This window comes from Oxyura jamaicensis, chromosome 3 (genome assembly GCF_011077185.1).
Source record: "Oxyura jamaicensis isolate SHBP4307 breed ruddy duck chromosome 3, BPBGC_Ojam_1.0, whole genome shotgun sequence".
Lineage (NCBI taxonomy): Eukaryota > Metazoa > Chordata > Aves > Anseriformes > Anatidae > Oxyura > Oxyura jamaicensis.
Window position 1 is genome coordinate 74,662,914 of NC_048895.1, and position 19,853 is coordinate 74,682,766.

At 35.7% G+C, this 19,853-nt stretch overlaps 1 protein-coding gene across 1 annotated transcript in view; it reads right to left on the reverse strand.

Annotated features, from left to right (window-relative positions):
• The window catches only part of GRIK2 (glutamate ionotropic receptor kainate type subunit 2), a 377,958-nt gene that overhangs the window by 19,732 nt on the left and 338,373 nt on the right, over positions 1–19,853 (reverse strand). Inside the window, exon 13 of the mRNA XM_035320853.1 lies at positions 12,573–12,798. Coding sequence (XP_035176744.1) covers positions 12,573–12,798 — 226 coding nt within the window. The remainder of the gene's footprint in view (positions 1–12,572; positions 12,799–19,853) is intronic.

Genomic DNA, 19,853 nt, shown 5'->3' on the forward strand with positions numbered 1-19,853 from the left:
CAGCCTGAGGAACCTGCTTTGGCAGGGGGGTTGGACCCGATGACCTTTCAAGGTCCCTTCCAACCCCTACAGTTCTGTGACTCTTTGATTCTGTGATAATTTATAGTTTATATTTTATATAATATAAATATATTATGTATTTTTTGTTTTGTTTTGTTTTATTTTATTTGGAATTTCTTCTCCTTTAACATAGCATTCAATTTATTGTTACATATCTATAACTTATCATGAGAATATAGCTAACTGCAAAGGGTTGATGTGCCAGCATGGAAATAAAGCATAGAAACAACAATTAATTATAAAATACCCTGCACTCTTCCTTTACTCCAAAAATAAAAGGCAGGAAGAGCTAGCCTCAAAGTAATATTGCAAGAACTTGGGTTTTAGCATATCTCTCCTTAGAAAAGATTGTACTAGGAACTACAGTGTGTTTACATAAGACTATATGGAAAGCAGAGAGAAGGGAGAGCAAACTCGTTTCTATTCCTTTGTGCAAGCATGAGCTTAAGTCACATGATTTCAGACCCTCCTGATTATTCTGAAATTCTGCAAAATCCTGTACCTAACGCTTTTCTTCAGTCAAATGGAAGAAGGAAAGTGATTAGTCCACAAGAGCCTGGGGAAGTGTAAGTGCATACTATAATCTTTGGGAGATATTTTCAGGGCTACACTGCCTACAAATATTTAACAACAACAACCAAAATAACATAGGATTCTGAGAAATAATTTTGGACCCAGTTTAACCCATCTTCTGATCTGACAAGCTGTTTTCTAATTAAATTGATTTGCACTCAGTTTCTACACTTTCTTTTGATTTAAATATAGGCAGTACCAACTATTCTTCATTTATTATTTATGTATTCCAGGGGCCAAATTGTAAAAACAAACAAACAAACAACAACAACAACAACAAATAAAAATAATAATAATAATTAAAAAAAAACAGTTGCAGTCCATTTGAAGTCTTTAAAAAATGGCTTTACTAAGGAATTCATGGTCAGAAGCCATAAAGCACAAGATAGTCTTGTCTACAAATAGTTAAGTTTATGAGGATTACATTAGAAGCATGCAGTTTAATAGTGACTCACTTCAACAGTATTTGTACCACTTTCTGTTGGTGATTTTCAAAATTTTGCACAAGTATTACTGGAATCAATAGATTACAGGGCCTTTGGTGTTTCTACTGCAATATTTGCATTTGTTATGTCTTAATAGCTTGCCTTAAAAATGGCAGACTTGTAAGTAAGAATTAATTTGGGATGAGCAACGTTGCATACTGCTGCTATTAAATTAAATATTCTACCTTTGAAAAAGCTAGCAGTTCTCTGTTTTATTTCTGAATGATTTACAATGATATAAATTCATTGATTCACATTTTGCAATGAAGAGTCTGAGTAGACCTAATAATCTGGTATGTGAAAAAAGTCAGTTTTAATGTTGTTTTTAATGATTCAAATAGTTATAAAAAGAACAAAAGAAGGATCACAACAATATTATTTCCTAATGTTTTATTTGTTCCTATGTTTGTTTCTTAGTCATGCTGAATTGCAAGTCACAGCAATGGGAAATCTACCCAGAAGTCCCTGAAGTGTCTAAAAATTTTGTGATCTAATCAGTGGATGACAGTTACCATGCAAAGAGATTAAAAAAAAAAAGAGAGAGAGAGAGAGAGAGAGAAAATAGACACAGCATACAGATTACACATTTAAAACTGCTGTTTTCCTTGCAGAAATGAAAAATGTCATCATGTAAATGTTAAAGGCTTTGTAAATTATCGCCAATTTTCACCATCACCAGTGCAAGATGAGTCAAGCCATTTCATGAGGTGTTGCAGGAAGGTCATGTCCTGTTTGTGTACTTTTTTAAAACCAAAGTATTTCACTAAAGAGAATTTGCTGTTCAGGAGGAAAAAAATAATGTGAACAGCAATTTGAAGGCTCTCTGACCATGTGTATGAATGCATGTGGAAAATAAAAACAGTATAAATAAGAATAAAGTAAAGCATAAATTAAAAAAACAAACAAACAAAAAAACATAACTGAGTAAAATTCTGTCTGATTCATAGAAAGCGCATGCAACAATAATTTTAATGTGCAGAAATGTGAACTTCAAATATAAATGAAATTACATGCAGTGGAAAAAAAATCTTACCAGTCTGTGCATGGGGAATGACTTGAGCCTGGGGAAAGGAGCAGGGACACAGACACCAAGATGTTTAAAACTCCATCACAAACTCAGAGGGAAAAGATGAGACTATAATTTTCCATTGATTATGGAAGAAAAAGAGAAGTCAAGTGTGGAAATATCTGACTTGGTCTTTCCCCTCTTCCCTGGGTTCCAAGTGTTTTATTTTCTCCATTGACTCCATGAACTATCTCCATCATAAGCTAGGACTGGAGGGCCTACAGAACATAAACTATACATTATTTTCTGATCTCTCTCTAGTTGCAGTTTGCAGGAATGAGAACTTCTGCTAAAAGAATATTTTTAATACCTTCAGTCTAGTTACACAGATCATGGAGACCTTAATACTTTTCTGTAATCAACAAAATCAATGAGGGATGCAACAATTTCTATTTGCAGTAATTTACATATGAAAATTTAAAATACAAATGAAAATTTGTATAAAATTATGTCTGAAGCATCTGTATAAAACTAAGATAACAAAGTCCCAGAAGTACTGAAGTTACATATGCTTGACCAATGCCTTCTATGATGGCATCACCAGCTGGGTAGATGGGGGGATGGCGGAGGATGTCATCCACCTTGACTTTTGCAAGGCTTTTGATACTGTCTCCCATGACATCTTACTAGCAAAGCTGAGAAAGTGTGGGACAGATGAGTGGACGGCGAGGTGGGTTGAGAACTGGCTGACTGGCCGAGCTCAGAGGGTGGTGATTGGCGGATGTACTGGGTATGGCTGGGTTGTTAACTTTAACTGCAGCAGCCCATACGGTGCTGCGCTCTGCACTTGTAGCTAGAACAGCAGTGGTATCACACCAGTGTTGTGTCTGCTGCTGAGAAGTGCTGGCACAGCATCAGGACTCTCTCTGACCCTCCTAGGGGGTGGGCAAAAAGTGAGAAAGAAACATCACCAGGGCAGCTGACCTAAACCAACCAAAGGGATATTCCATACCATATGATGTCACACTCAGCAATAAAAGGTGGAAAAAGGAAGAAGAGGGGAGGGGTGGGCTCTCGTTGCAAAAACGTCTGTCCTCCTCCCGAACACCGGCTACGTGCGTTGAGGCCCTGCTTCAAGGACGTGGTCAAGCATTGCTCATTTGTGGGAAGTAGAGAGTAATTTCTTTCCTCTGCACTTCCACATAGCCTTTACCTGTTTTGTTTTGTTATTCCCTTTCCCCCTCCCTCTTCCCCTTTCCCTTTTTTCCCTGTAGTTGAATTGTTTAATTAATAATAATATTTCCTTAATTATATATATATATATATATATATATATATTTCCCTCTTTAATTAAATCATCCTTATCTCAACCCGTGAGTCGTTCTTTCCTTTACTTCTTCCCCTCCTCATCTGAGGAGGGGGAGTGAGAAAGCGATTGTGGTGTTCAACTGCCTAGCATGGTAAAACCACCACAGCGGAGCAGAGTCTGGCTGGAGGCCTGTGACCAGCGCTGTTCCCTAGGGGTCAGTGCGGGGTCTGGTCTTGTTCAACATCTTCATTGACAACCTTGATGACGGAATAGTGTCTGCCCTCAGCAAGTACGCCAACGACACAAAGCTGGGAGGAGTGGCTGACACGCCAGAAAGCTGTGCTGCCATTCAGTGAGACCTAGACCAGCTGGAGAGATGGGCAGGAAGAAACCTGCCCATCAAAGAAATGAGGTTTAATAAGAGCAAGTGTAGAGTCCTGTACCTGGGAAGGAACTGGAAGTATCAGTACAGGCTGGGAGACAACCTGCTGGGGAGGAGCTCTGAGGAGAAGGACCTGGGGGTCCTGGTGGACGACAGGTTGACCATGAGCCAGCAGTGTGCCCTGGTGGCCAAGAGGGCCAATGGGATCCTGGCATGCATTAAAAGGAGCGTGGCCAGCAGGTCAAGGGAGGTGATCCTCCCCCTCTACTCTGCCCTGGTCAGGCCTCACCTGGAGTACTGTGTCCAGTTCTGGGCTCCCTGGTACAAAAAAAGACAGGAGTCTCCTGGAAAGAGTGCAGTGGAGGGCCACAAAGATGATACGAGGCCTGGAGCATCTTCCCTATGAAGAAAGGCTGAGAGACCTGGGTCTGTTCAGCCTGGAGAAGAGAAGACTGAGAGGGGATCTTATCAATGTGTACAAATATCTGAGGGGTGGGAGACAGGAGGATGTAGCTAACCTCTTCTCAGTGGTTTGTGGGGATAGGACAAGGGGCAATGACTGCAAGATAGAACACAGGAAGTTCCACACCAACATGCAAAAGAACTTCTTCACGGTGAGAGTGACGGAGCACTGGAACAGGCTGCCTAGAGAGGCTGTGGAGTCTCCTTCTCTAGAGATATTCAAGGCCCGTCTGGACGCCTACCTGGGCAGCCTGCTCTGAGGAACCTGCTTTGGCAGGGGGGTTGGATCCGATGACCTTTCAAGGTCCCTTCCAACCCCTACAGTTCTGTGATTCTGTGATTCTTTGATATAGAGAATTTATAAGTATGCCACTGAAGAGATGTCCTCAATAGCAAAACTGGCCACTTCCCTAAGAAGTAGCAAAGAACCATGTATTTTTAACAGTATAGAACAAACAGGATATCATTGCATTACACCAGGAGATGGATGTGAGCTTTTCAAAAGCCATCTGGACATCGTCCTGGGCAATCAGGTCCAGGTGTCCCTCCTTGAGCAGAAATTTTGGAGGAGAGGACCCCCAGAGGTCCCTTGCAAACTCAACCGCTCTGTGATTCTGTGAAATGTAGCTTTGATAAAAGATTTTCTTTGCCATGTTAAGTGAAGTAAACCAGAAGCATTTATCAGTTTCTTAGCCTATGTTCTTTTATATGTATGACATACTCAAACATTATAGCATTCTTACCTCTAACATACAAATAAATTAATGGCAATGCATCCCAGATGTGTAGAGTTTAATTAAACTCCCCATATTTACAGAAAACAAGTGCTATATTAATAAACTTTGAATGTACATAGAACTTTTTAAGGTAGAAAAGTGTGAAAACCTTGCTTTTGCCCCTTGCAAACCTGTATCAGTCGTACAAATGGCCTACAAATACAGCATCCTTGGGAAATATTTGTCTAACACTACACAGCACCATGCAGCTGAATGAAGGAGTCTAACAAATATTACATGCAGTCCTACATGGATAGTTTTCAGGAAGGTGGGCAAGAGTGTAGTGAAAGATAAAGAAAAGTCTAGGGTCATAACAAAATGTGCAGCCCTGAAAACCTAGTCCATGCATTTCCAGAATACCTTGCCTACCAAGCCAAGCTCTAATGGAAATTCTGAAAATAATACCTGTCTGTGTTTTTGCCACTAGCTTTTTTATCATGGGTGAGGTATGAATTAGCTGTTAGGTATATCTAGCTGTAATGACATCTTAAATCACGGTAATCTTTGTTTAAGTTATACAAACAGAAATAACTTCAGACTTTGGAGTGGTCAGAATTCCTGCAAAACTTCATATTGCATCCAGGGGAGACAATTAGAAGCTTCATCTGCTTCAGTCCTATGCATTCCATATATTTCTAATCCCTCCAATAAATAAGGAGCTTACTTCTTTTTGATTTTCCATGCAGATTTATTTCCCATAATTTGATTCACAAGGTTAAAGTGACTACAGGGGCAATGTGTTCTGTTCTTTGTATTTGTAGAAGATTCTTTTACAATGCAGCAAATGGTCTTGAGCACTATAATGTCAATGTTGAAGCTTGAATGTCTTTACTTCAGTTACAGCTGTCCTACAATATTCTGCTGGAAATTCCACCTCTCCAACTGAGAGTTTACTCAGCCACTGGAAGCTGTGTTTTGGCAATTTAATGTAATGCTCAGTCAGCTATCATGCGTCAACACATACTTTTGAGGTAACTATAAAAACACGGTTCTTTCATCAAATATGTTAGCTACACATTCTTACATTTCAGCAACAATAAGTTAACTGCTCAAGCATTGAAATTCTCGAATTAGTTTCAATACGTGGTTTGACCTGCATAAAAATAAATAATTTGAATTTATATTTTCTGCATGTTCAGCTAATGAAGACAAATGTATTAATTTGTTTTAGTTACAGAAGAACTGAAGCCCAGCACTTTTATGCATGTATAAGTGATGAATATTACAGTTCAAATTATATGAAGGATTGCAGATTAAGTGCAGGCAAGCAGAATAAAAAGGCCTCCTGTGTTGGTACAGGTACTATTTATCTGTCTCCTATAGAGACAGATCTGTTTAAATCTCAAGTCACCAAGGACTGGTAAAAAAATGTTCATATTACAAAATTTCTATAGTCTGAAGGTAATAAGAAACTACAGGAAAACTCAGGGATTTTAACAGTAAAATCAAATGAATGCAAAACTTGCACAGTATTCATTACACCCATTATTTGAAATTTACCTAAGAATGTATGATATATACACAGATACATATGCACACTTTCTAATTAAACAGCATGCCAATTGTAAGATGCATTTTTTTCTCCACCATCTGTACTTTATAACATGTAGTAGACAAGGAGAGCTTAGCTCAGATATCCTCCGATGTCCTTTATATAATATAAACAGAAAATATTTGCAAAGTCTGAAATGTCAAGTCATTAAATTGAAAACCACTGCTAACTGTAGTTTTTAGTACTTTACATAGGAAGTCCAGGAATATATTTTCACCAAAGCAAATTAGCAAATCTTAAACATCTCAGCTTTTCAATATTTAAAATAAGAATTTGGTTCCAGTTATGTTAACCGAGAGTATTGTTAACAATCTTGGGGTCTAAATTTACATCATTTAAGTTATTATTCCTTACAATTTTGGAAATGTCTGCTTTTTGAAAGGTTCCCAGGTTATTCATGCCTGTTGCTTTGTTTTATTATTATTATTATTATTTTTTATTATTATTATTAGATAAATACATTTTTAAAAAGATGTGTTAAAAGTATAGACCTGTTTACCCATGAATGTCAGATACAATTGAGTTATTGCAGGAGTAGAAGCAAAGCAAGAACTCACAAACTGCATTTAAGAGACTTAGGACATTCTTTTTAATTTCTTGTACTTCTTCAAGAAAATAAGGCAACATGCACTTTTGAATTTAGAAAATTTTGCAATATTTAAATCAACTAATGGAAACATTTAAACCTTTGTTGTTTCTCCTGACAAAAATAAAATAAAATAAAAAAAAGATGAAAAAAGATGTTTAAAATTATGTTCTGCATTGATCACTGACTATCAAATGCATAAATGAATTGAAGAGAATGTGGCAGTAATGTGATCAGTTTCATGGAGTGTAGTCATTGTCATTGTTCTCTAATCTTGCCTGAGATTTAAGGAAAATTATTTTAAAAACATGCCCCTTAAAAACATGTCCTTTTCAGTTTGGTGGAGGTGTGAAAAGACAATGATGCTGGGACACAGAAAGTAGCACTAGCTACAGTAAGTACCTATCTTGAAAAATGTCAATTGATTCTTAGTCTAGACCTCCAGGAGTGACACAAAATGAAAAGACAAAAAGAGGAAAACACTGAAGCACCAGTGTGAAAGGACCATGAAAATCACACTGCTCAAGTTCTGCATTTTGAGATAGGACAAATGGGAGGCACAAATTTCTTTTACTTCTTTTATTTCATCGTTTTTACATGGAAAAATTCATCCCGACAGACTTATTTTTTTTTTCTCTCTCTCTCTTTTTTTTTTTTTTTTTCCCCTCACTTCTCACTTCTTTTAAGAGCTAGTCAAAACAATGGAGACAACAACCTACACATCTGTAGGATGCTGATATGTTATTCTTACATTTTCTCCAATTTTATTTACTTTTTATTTTCCAACGAAGCTTTGGGAAGTACATTAATTTTTGGATGATTACAAAAGAAGGATGCAAACCTATAACTAGGATTATGAATGCAACAAGGGAGCAGGCTGAACAAGTTCTAAAAGAATAAAGGCTTGAGATCTTCTTCATATCTTTTTAAACTTACTACCGCATACTTAAGAAATTAGAGTAATTTATTTGATTGCATTTAGAATACATTAAGTTTTAGTCTTTACTCATCTTTTAAAAGCTTTTGTTCTTAAATAGTCTATATTTCTCTCTGTGCTGCCATTTACAACTTTCTATATTTGGAAACGTACTTAAAAAATTGCATGTAATGAAATCTTTTGTAAAATACTTGCATTGAGAATATGATCAGATAAGTTTAAAAATGTCAACATTATGAACTTTTACCGAGAATATTTTTTCAGGTCACTCCCAAGAGACATAAGTAATATAAATCAAGTGTCTTATATATATATTGTTATTGAATATAACATGATAATTGCGCTACATGTTCACTGATTACACTGTTTGTTTAAAGTGCATTTGAATCCAGCAAACTCTCACTGGCATAGAAGAAATGTTTTATACCATATTTATTAATGGCTTATAAATAATTTATGAAATCATACTGCTAGAAAAGATATGAAATAGCAGATCATAAATTATTGCCTGAAACCCATTTTTTCTGCAATGAACTCTTTAATATAAAGGGGTGGAGCGTGAAATACTCTTTCTAGATTCTATGTCTGATGAAATTATATGAATACTGTCCTCAAAATGTGCTTACTCTAAACATTATAATTACATGCTACAAAGCTAACTGGAAAAAAAAAAAAAAAAAAAAGCCAACCCCTCTCTTGGCTCTGATTTGCCAAAAATAAAATATTTATTTTAAAGCTTAATTAAAAAAAAATGCTGAATTGAATTACACTGTGCAAAATAAGTACACTTCAACATACTGGAGGGAAGGGATGCCATCATGAGAGACCTGGACAGGCTTGAGATGTGGGAACCTCATTCAAAAAGTTCAAAAAGGCCAAGTGCAAGGTCCTGCATCTGGGCTGGGGCAATTCAAAGCAGAAATACAGCCTGGGCAGAGAATTCATTGTGAGCAACCCAGAGGAGAATGACCTGGGAGTCTTACTTAATGAAAAGCTCAACACAAGCTGGCAAAATTTCTTGCAGCCCAGAAAGCCAACCATATCTTGGGCTGCATCAAAAAAATGTGGCCAGCAGGTCCATGGAGGTGAATGTCCCCCTCTACAGAGTAGAGGGGGATTTTGTAGAGGGGGCATTTTGTTATGTACTAGGCTTATGTGACAAGATGTTGGTTGGTTGTGGTTGAGGACGTAAGGGTGACCTCTGTGAGGAGTCCAGAATTTGCCCCATGTTAGGTAAGAACCAGTTCCAGCTGGCTCCAAAAAGGACCTATTGTTGGCCAAAGCTGAGCCAGTGAATGATGACGGTTGTGCCTCTGTGAGAACATTTTTAAGAAGGGGAAATAACACCATGCAACAGCATCTGGGAGAGGGGAGTACAAAATGACCTTGCAGACACCTTGGTCAGTGAAGAAGGGTGAAGAGGTGCTACAAGCACTGGAGCAGAAGTTCCTTTACAGCCCATGGAAAGGACCTCAGTGGAACAGGCTGTCCTTTTGCAGCTCATGGGAACCCCATATAGGATCAATTTGGGAAGGACTGCATCCCATGGCAGGGATCCCACAGTGGAGGAGAAGTTTGGATTTTCCAAACAATTATTCTATCATAAACTATTCTGTTGGCTTGTTTTTCTGTTAGGAAAGTTTTTTATCTCTCCTGCTCTCTTGCTACTTAGACTAAAGCAAATTATGTTCTCACTATTATTCTGTTAGCCTTCAAAAGGAACTTCCTTTGACAAAGTTCAGCAAAAGCAACCATACTCATTCTACTGTATTTGGCATAAGGTCTATAACAAACATATTCTACAAAATTGATTTTTCATGCTGTTTCAAGCCACTATTCCAAGAGATAAGCTGGATATTTTTGTAAACTTGGGGAGATAACATCCATAGTTTTCAGATACTGTGTTTCTGTCTGAACAAATAGTTTCATAACTTTCTGTTCCAAGATGTGTTAGTGACTAGCTTCCCAAAGCATGAGTAGTGATATGTACTTTGCTTGTGAAATCATTACACTACAATTTTCCAAGCACCTGGCAAGTTACTTTTGCATTATTGACTCTACAAAGGTATTACTAAATTTCATGTCCGTAAGCATCTTCCATAATCGTGAAATAATATATATCTCTGTAGATTTAGTTATGCCAAAAGATCTTTTAACAATGCTAAAATTCATTTTTTCCTGTAGAAATGAGATTAACTATAACATACTAACTAATTAACATTATACTCAGCTTTGTAAGATTTTTTACCTTCAACAGAGCAATATATTTCACAAAAACTGAAAGGCACTGTAGAAACGCTTCTTCAAAAGGTTTGCCTTGAAATCTGTGTGAAGTATGCCTTCTTTTAGCAGAAGCAATCCAATCTCCTTACTCTGAGACTATACAGTTAACATACAAAATACAAAATTTCTGTGAATATTAGCTCATGCCTCTGGATAGCATTTTGTTGGTAATGCCCAAACAAAGGAATAATCTCTTATTCTTAGCTGTGCAAGTTCCAGATGCTGTTTTAATTTATTTTATGAAAATCTTAATTTATATTTTATGTTCTATTTCCTTTTATGAAGACCGTAACTGTTTTACTGAGCTTATTTTAATTTCTTTTGCTAAGTTCATCACTGTTTCAAGTCTTCTTTTACCTCCTTCTATGGTTCCTGCAGGTATGTTCTCTACTTGTTTTGTTTTTATTCAAGAAAATTGTCAGCTGACATCCTTTTGTATAACACCACTATTTCTCTTGACCCAGATAATTTTTTATTACTTGAAATCTTGCAGATGTTTAAGAGATGAATAATGTCTTTGATATGAGCCAAAGTTAATGGGGAAATAATGTACATGTAGTGCCTGTTCTCCCTGAATAAAGTAAGATACAAAGCCCAAAAGACAGTCTACCTATTGTCTTATCTTTTGTATCCAATAATTCCTCTGAAACTTAACTGGTTATTCTAGAAGTCTGGTTATGGCTTTATCTTTGTTTTTCATCTGTTTTCTCTGATGTTTATGCTGCTTCTCCAATTTATACATAAGCAAAAGCAATTAAAAACAGCCTGGTTTTTCAGTTTCCTATCACTTGGGAACTTCCATGGACACTTCCATTACTTGGGCTTGCTTCAGATACTTCAAAAGTTTTCAAGCAGCCTATTCAAGGATTTTAAACTTAGCAAAATTTAATTTTCCTCATACTAAGTCTAATTGGAAGATGTTTTTCATCTTCAAAATAAAATGGAAACATGTTTTATATTTCAGAAAATATTAAGCACCAAAATAACAATGGGACAGGAGTCTAGTAGTGTCTGGTGCTTACATGGCTATAGCACATATTCAGCAATATAAGAAGCCATATTAGAGCAAGATGGAAAGAAGCGGTATATCGATTAAAAATATTTTCCTAACAACTAACTGTTCAAAGACAGAATGGACAGAATCATAATTTCTTCAGGAGATGTCCACTTCATAACTATACTGAAATCATTAAAAGTATAAAGATGCTGTTAAGGTTTCAGTAAATATCTACAACATACAGGGAGACCTATCTTTGGTATTACTAGATAGCTCTTTATGCAAGATATTCTAGTAATTAATGTTTATTTCTTAACCTTCATTATCATGTTCTTAATTTAAAGTATTTGACTCCATTTCACCTACACAATGGTTTATTATATACTATTAACACAGATAAAATCAATAACAAGTGTTAGATGTATTTGAGAGAAAACCAACAACATATTCATACCAACAACAAAATGATAAATTCTCCTTAAAAATAAATTTAAAACAAGACAAATATTGGCCTTGCAAAAAAGTCAGTGGAAGAATATTACAATATTAAGTAGGATCACTGAGCAATACTGACAGACCCTTTGTCAGTACTTTTATAATTAACACAGTTTAGCATTTTCTATTCCTATCTTTTCCGAAATCTAAAGCCAGATCCTCAACACACTTCCTCAGTGTGTTGATCCTTCAGATCCTTCAACAATCACTGCAGACAACAGGAACCCAGAACCTCAGCACATATTGAATTCCAGCCTGTAGATTCTAGAAACCAAACAAGTGTCTGCTGTTGGCTTCTAATCTTGCAACCAAATTCTTTTATGCAGACAAGAACACCTGACCTAGAAAACATTTACAGTATTAGAATTTCTCTACAAAAGCATATTCCAAAAAGTTAATTCAGTAGCTCTTTTGGCATGATGTACGAGAAACATCATATGAAAACGTCCAATTTCATCTAAGGTAACTTTTTTTTTTTTTTTTCTGTATAGAAAATGAAATACAGTTCAAAATTATTGATAAAAGATGTAGTATTTTTCTTTAGGTAGGAAAAAGAGAATGAGGGATTGCTAGCAATGTAGAGAAAGCAATAGGATATTGGAGCTTTTCTGTACTACTACAGCAACTAAGATTAATGAACAGAGAACAAATGGTTGACATATCACCTACCCATGGGAGTTCCAACACCATACCCTTTTGAGTCTATCAGGCCTCCAATCTGTGTTAGGTTACAGTTCCGCTGTGTGACAAATTCAATGGTTGTTGACTCCATTAAAAATGCATAATCAGAGGTAAGCACACGCTGGATACCTTCTTCGTTGCTTTTAACAAGTACTGACTGCCTCCTGCTACTCATGAAGGCCCACATCTTGTCATAAGTGGAGATTTTGGATTTCTGAAAGACAAATATTAGACATAACAGTAATAACAATAAAACACTTGTAAGAATGAATGTAAGTTCTCAGTTTACAAATTGCTCTTATCACATTTTACTACATGTCAGATTTTACCATGGGATGCCTCTAAGAGTGTCTGTATCTTTCATCTCATCTGTGGAAAACAAAGCAGCTGGACAGATTCTCAAGAAAATGTTTATCTGTTTATATTGTTTATATGTTATATATATATTGTTTATATGTTATATATATTGTTTATATGTTATTATTTGTCTAGGATGAAGGCCTACAAATATTTGAAGTCAGTGGAAAACTATTAAGGCTTTAACTATAACCAAGTTCATCAACAATGTTGGTGAGTTTTATAGGATCTCTTGGATTCTGGCACATTTAAAATTATCATGCTTATTTCAATCATTCCGCTACTCCTGAGCATTTCTAAAAACCTAATGCAGAGTGTAGCAATTTGAAGTAAGCAAAGCAAGTACAGATGGCAGATTATGGAAAAAACAGTTATGAGGGAGGGGGCAATAACCATTTTATCCATCACACACCGCAAAAATACTTGGAGAAGGATTTTAGCTAAAAATAGTAACGCACTGGTCATTCTAATACTAGTTTGTCATTGATAAATTGACAGCTAAAGGTGAGTACATGTCTTCTGCTTTAATATTCCCTGAATGCAAAGCACTATTGTGTTATAGAAAAGAGAGAGGACTGGGACAAATGAGACAACACTTTGGCAAAAGTATTGCTACCCAGCTGCCTTTCTCTACATAAAACTTTTAAAACAAACAAACAAACAACAACAACAACAAAACTTACCTCAGCTTTGTAAAAAAAAAAACTATGTGTAAGAGATGATAACTACTGGATAAAGTGAAGGCATTGACTGACCATTTCATATTACATTTGTCCCCATCTGCTTAATAAAGTTTCAAACTTAGATGTATCAGAAAATGTTCAGCCATGTTAACTCTTGCCCAGTAAATAAAATGTGGAGATACAGCCTGAGGAATGGTACAACTGGACTTTTTAAGGCATCTTTCATCTTCTAATGTCAGCCTTAAATATAACTTTGCTATCAGCTCCGGTGGAGATACTTAACCAAGATTGGCACTACAAATCTTTCTGAAGTTCAGCTCATCGGCAGCCATAAATTCTGCCCAAATGAGAATTAGCAGTGTATGTGGAATTAAAAGAGCATTTATTCAGAAGAACAGATGACTTTGTCACCCTGCTGAGATACAGTCCAAGACTTATTTCAGTTTGCCTGGGGACTTAGCAAATCAAGGATTTTAATGAACTCTAGTGTCAATGTTAACAAAACTGAAGACTTCTAGGACTCTGCATTAACTCATTGACCTGTACAGAGCAAGATAAGCAACTGATTGCAAAAGATTTTAGTAACAACAAAAGAGGAGATCATCTTACTTCAAAATATACTGTGAACGCACAAATTAAGAAGACCAAACAGGTATGGTCTCTCTTCATTGGGTTTGTTTTGACAAATAATTCTTTGAAGCACTTAATACTGTACTGCAGCATAAAATACTTCAAGCAATACACATCAGCCCTGCAGGAATCTATATCACTATGTAATGCAGAAAAGATGGAAAATGAATGTTTTCCAATATTTGTAAAATTTTGCTAAGAGCCCATATTATCATTTAATCCTTTTGCCACACAATCTTTACCCCAGTACACAAAACAAAAATTTTAACCACTGTAAATAATCTGAGCAATATAAAAAACAAACAAAAAAATGGCAGACAAAACAATATGGGTAAACTGTAAGATACATTGCTGAAGGAAAAAAAAAAAAAAAAAGGAAAGAATGAGCATACAGAATACAGAATGAGCATACAGAATACAGAAGTATTTCTACATTAATATTGCAAAAAATATTTCTACATTTATGTTGCAAAAAAGATTGCCAGGATAAAAACTTCTTAGCAAGGGGAAAGATTGCTCTCTACTGAAGCATTACAGCATGTGAAAAAAGACAATACCCTCTAAATGATAGAATGTGCTCATATTATGATGACTGATTTAATCAGCTAGGATGATGCCTCAGCTTCTACTGAAAATTAAGGAGCAAAAGTCACAAACAAAATAAGAGAAAACCTCTGCATAGTATAGCATAGCTACTGTAATACTAAAAAATAAAAATAAAAAATAATGTATTAACATGATACACTGAGACTCTAGGTAACGCAAAGACTAAAAAAAATGTGCACATGGATCTCCTCTGCGAAGCTATCAAGGGTGATAGAAAGTGCACAGTAATCTCTGTTTTGTCATGTAAGCAAAATGCTACAATATCTTTGCACTGCTTTCTTCCATCCCTAAAAGCTAAAGGGCAGAACAGAAATTATGCTAAGGAAAAGAGCCCATGTATTTGTGACCACTAGATTTTAAGTTGTGGTCAAAAATTCTTACAAAAAATTTATAATAAAGGTTATGAGATTTGTTTTATGCGCAAGAGAGAATGCTTATATGAGAAAACAAAACTAAACTTTTGATTCATGAAAATATAAACATAAATGGTTTTCCACTTTGTGTGGCAACCTACTCAGCAGACTCAGCTGACTAAACTAAAGAATCCAGAACAATCAAAAGCATCAGGAGCCCATCTGACATTGAAATAAAGAGAATGACACTCTGATATGTGCATAATGCTTCTGGTGGTTATGACTGTGTCATTCATCATGATGGAAGCAGATGTTGCAATTTACATTATGTTTTCATCTTCTTTCATTGTGTGCAAATAAATCCAGTTAATCAAATTATATACTCTATCAAGGAAGTGTATTATATATCTGGGTTAGTTCACCATATTGTTTCATCTCACTGGAAATCACTGTCTAGAAATCCAACCTAACTTGAAAACAACCGGAAATGATATCTGCATAAGATAACCTGTGATTACATGATTTATCATGCTTGTGTTCCCTCAGTAATGCTGAAGACAATGCAGAACAGTAAGAAAGCTGCCTTGCAACATTTGAATTTCACTGGAAGAAAAATAAGAGAACTAACTAAAATGGAATTTGGACATGAAAAGGTTAAACAAATCAAGAAACTCATGTAGCTGGTGCATAAAATAGAAGTTCTCAGTGACATTCAGAGGATACTGTCAGTGACATACTCAGCATTCATACATTAAAGATTATTGGAAGATAACTGTGCATGTCAAGGATCACAAAAGGAAGCATGGCAAAAGCTTTAAGTTAGTCTGATGCTATGTATACGTTTGAAGCTAGAAACAAGAGGAATTGTTGTTAGTAATATGTTAATTCTCTGTCCTAAAGGACTGGCTAGGAAAGACAAAGATCTGAGTAGTGAGATTCTGGAGCACAAAGTTAGGAAAATATCGGGATGTTGGATGAATGCCAAAATAAACAAGGATTAAAGGACAGGGAAGCAGAACTTATGATACAAGGCAAGTCTGGATAATTGCACAGTAAAATGTGCCAGGTAAATTCTGTCAAATTCCTACAAAGAATTGTGCAGAATACACTGTTATTGATACACTAATGGAGATTTTTTATTTTAATGATCGCATCCAATTTCTTTCTTGGCTTCTAAAGTAGTTGGTTGTCATGGACAATGCCTTAGGTTTCCTTGCACCCGTGCAAGATTTTAACTCAAAAAAGGCTCAAAAGAAAAATTAAAGTTAATTAAGATTACATTCCAAGGAATAAATAAATAAATCAGAAGACCAGTTTTTATGTATTTTATGAGAGCACTATCAAATACATATGAATTAAACCATCACAATCCTTATGGCAAGAAAAAAAACCTACCACCACCAACAAAAATAACAGATTGCTAATTCTACCACACTATTTTCTGTTTTTGTCAGTGCCTTTAACAACCATGTTTTTTATTTTTCTGATTTTCCATTGTTAGTGGTCTCAAATCACTTTTCTTAAAAACAATTATACATGTTTATTCTTACCTTCTGTAAAACACAGGGTGGAATGTCACTTCATTTGAACTACTTCATCAAGATCACGACTTACATTTTTGTGAAAATTAGAATGACATACAAAAAGTACATTCATAAAGACCCATCAATATGGGTCTTTTAGCAAGGTTCCTGACACAGTCTCCCAAAATATCTTTGAAGACATGCTGGTACTGATCAGATGGAGCTCCTACAGGTGAAGGTCTGGTTTAAGGCATTGAGTTTGAAATGTGGTGCTTGAGGCCACATTTGCATCTGGGCATGAGTGGAGTGCCTCACAGGTCTGAACTGGATCTGATACTGTTCAATATCTTGATATGCTGTTTGGAAAATGGTATTGAAAGTGTCCTCACTAAGTTTGTGGTAGGACAAATAGGTACACTGGAATGAGCTACCATTCAAAGAGACTTCGAGAGGCTAAAGAGTTGGGCTAACAAGAATTGTTTGAGGCTTATCAAAGAGAAATACAAAGCCTATCCTGGGACAGAGTAATCCCAAGCATCAGGGAATACAGGCTTGGGAACTGACTGGCAGGAGAGTGTCTTGGCACTTCTCAGGCCATAGCAGGAATGTTGTGTTCCATTTTGGTCCAAATGATCAGAGGTGATCAAAGGGTTGGAGATCTTAACTTACAAAGTAAGTTTTGGAAAAGGGGTTGTTCAACCCACAGAAAGGAAGGCTTACACCGAATTCTATTACATTCTTTCATTACCTAAATAGGTTAGAGATAATTTGAAGGTATTCTTGACTAGGATGCATGGTGACAGAATAAGAGATGATGGAACAAGAGGTAGGGAAAGTAAGAAAGGAAGAAAAATGAAGGAAAATTCTGTGTGAATATATATATATATATATAAATGTATATTCTAAGCTTTGGAATAGGTAGCCTGAGAAGCAGTGGAATCTGCTCACTGGAAATATTCAAGACAGTTTGACAAAGCCTTGGATAAAATAATCTAAGGTCCTGCATTCAATTAGAAAAGCAGATCTCTTCTAATAAGAAGAAGGGATTTCTAGAGGTACCCTCCAACTTTGAGTTTTCATTTGATTTCTGTGATTCATGATAAGCATAAAGTTACATACAGTAATAAATATTTCCAGAGAGTTTGCAAACTATGATGTTAAGCAATGAGATTTTTTTATTATTATTCCCACCCCACCCCCAGCCCCCCACCCCCCCCAGGAAAACACACACACACATAATTTCCTGTTTGAAACAAACAAATAAAAAACATTGTGAATTTATGAAGTTTACACTTAAAGCCAAAGACAAGACTACTGTTAGTGAGGAAAATATATATTCTTTATCACACTTAAATTCTTTGAAACTCAAATACACTCATCCCAATTGTTTCATTCATAACCCCTCGGAAATCCTGAACACCAGTAGAGAAATCAAGGGTGAACTACATTTACTTCATTCATTCCTTATTCATTTTTGTTCATTTCATGTTTTGTTTTGACATATGCCTTAAATCCACATAGCTATGGAATAAGCTAGAAAATGCATTTCTGGTGTTGTCAATAATAGCAAAAGCACTAACGTATCTCAAAAAATCTCTCTGAAAAGGAAGAAGACTAGCTGTCAAATTTAGGTAAAGCAAACGTTTCTTCTTATGGCTCACAGCTGTTCCAAAACATTTGGGATACGTCTCCAATATTGTAGGCCACAGAGGATTAGTACAGTTAATAGATAAACAAAGTTAATTAATTTAATACATTTCAAATCATAGTATGACTAGCTTAAGGCTCAGAGAACAAACCAACAGCCTTAGGTAAAGAATGTTTTAGGAATGCTCAAGCATTATGAATACAGGAAATTCAAAACATAAGGCTGTCAAAAAAAAAAAAAAAAAAAAAAAAAGCACTAAAAAGCACTAAAAAGCACTTGCACAAGTTTAAACAAATTGTAAATAAACACAAATAGCCTGATTATTTCCCTGAATTGGAACCAAATTCAAATTTGTAAAGGCTGACTTCTACTGTCTCAGTATATATCAGTGACCAAAGATGTTTTTGTTCCTTTGGGTGTTTTTTTTTTCTTCTTGGTTTTGTAATTTATACCTGGCTAGGCTAATCCACCTATCCTCGTTCTTAATATGACTGAATTCTTTGGAATAGATACTGATTTCTCCAAACTGTTCAATGTTTCTGAAGCAGACAACAATGGGATCCTGGTCTTTTACTAGGACTTCTGAGCTAAAGAGTAATATATTAAAATAATAGTAAATATCATAATCAGCTACATTAATCACAATGGAAGCTATTATATCTTATTAATTTTATAGCTTTTCACAGTACATGTCCTGTTTCCACACATTGTTTTAAACAATCCATGTAAATTAGTTGTAATGACTAAAATAATTTCTTGTTTCAGATGAGTCTTAGTTAATTCTACAGTCCAAAAGTAAATGTTGATTTTTGAGGCAGCAGAAGCAGTATATTTACCATATTTGACATTACTGATCACATTATGTGTAAAATGCAATTTGGTGTTAATTGCATGTATGCACCTGGTGCCTCCATAATATAATATAATTCCACAGACATTCCAAACTCGAATTCACAGATGTGCAGTGCACAAGTCTGAATCATTCCTATAAGCTAAGGAATATTTTTTACAGAGCATTGTGTTAATCGCTAGCATCTTAAGCATACAGAAAATATATATTCTTCCACCCGCACTAGAAAACAGACCAAACTTAAATCAGCTTAACTGTCCTTTACCACTTGACAGACTCTGTTAATATATCCGAGCTTCGGAGTATCATCTGATTTCCAGAACACATTATCACTAGTACTAAAAATTACCTTTGTAGTCCTGTATTTGTTTAATGTCTCCTAGAACTATGAGACTAGATATTTTTTAGTGATCAAAGAAAAGTGAAAAAGACACTTTAAAAAATAAAATAAAATAAAAAAACAGAATGTTCTCATTGACTCTGACCTCAGGGTATTTCTTTCTTCCTTTTTTTTCCTTCCTTCCTTCCTTCCTTCCTTCCTTCCTTCCTTCCTTCCTTCCTTCCTTCCTTCCTTCCTTCCTTCCTTCCTTCCTTCCTTCCTTCCTTCCTTCCTAACAGA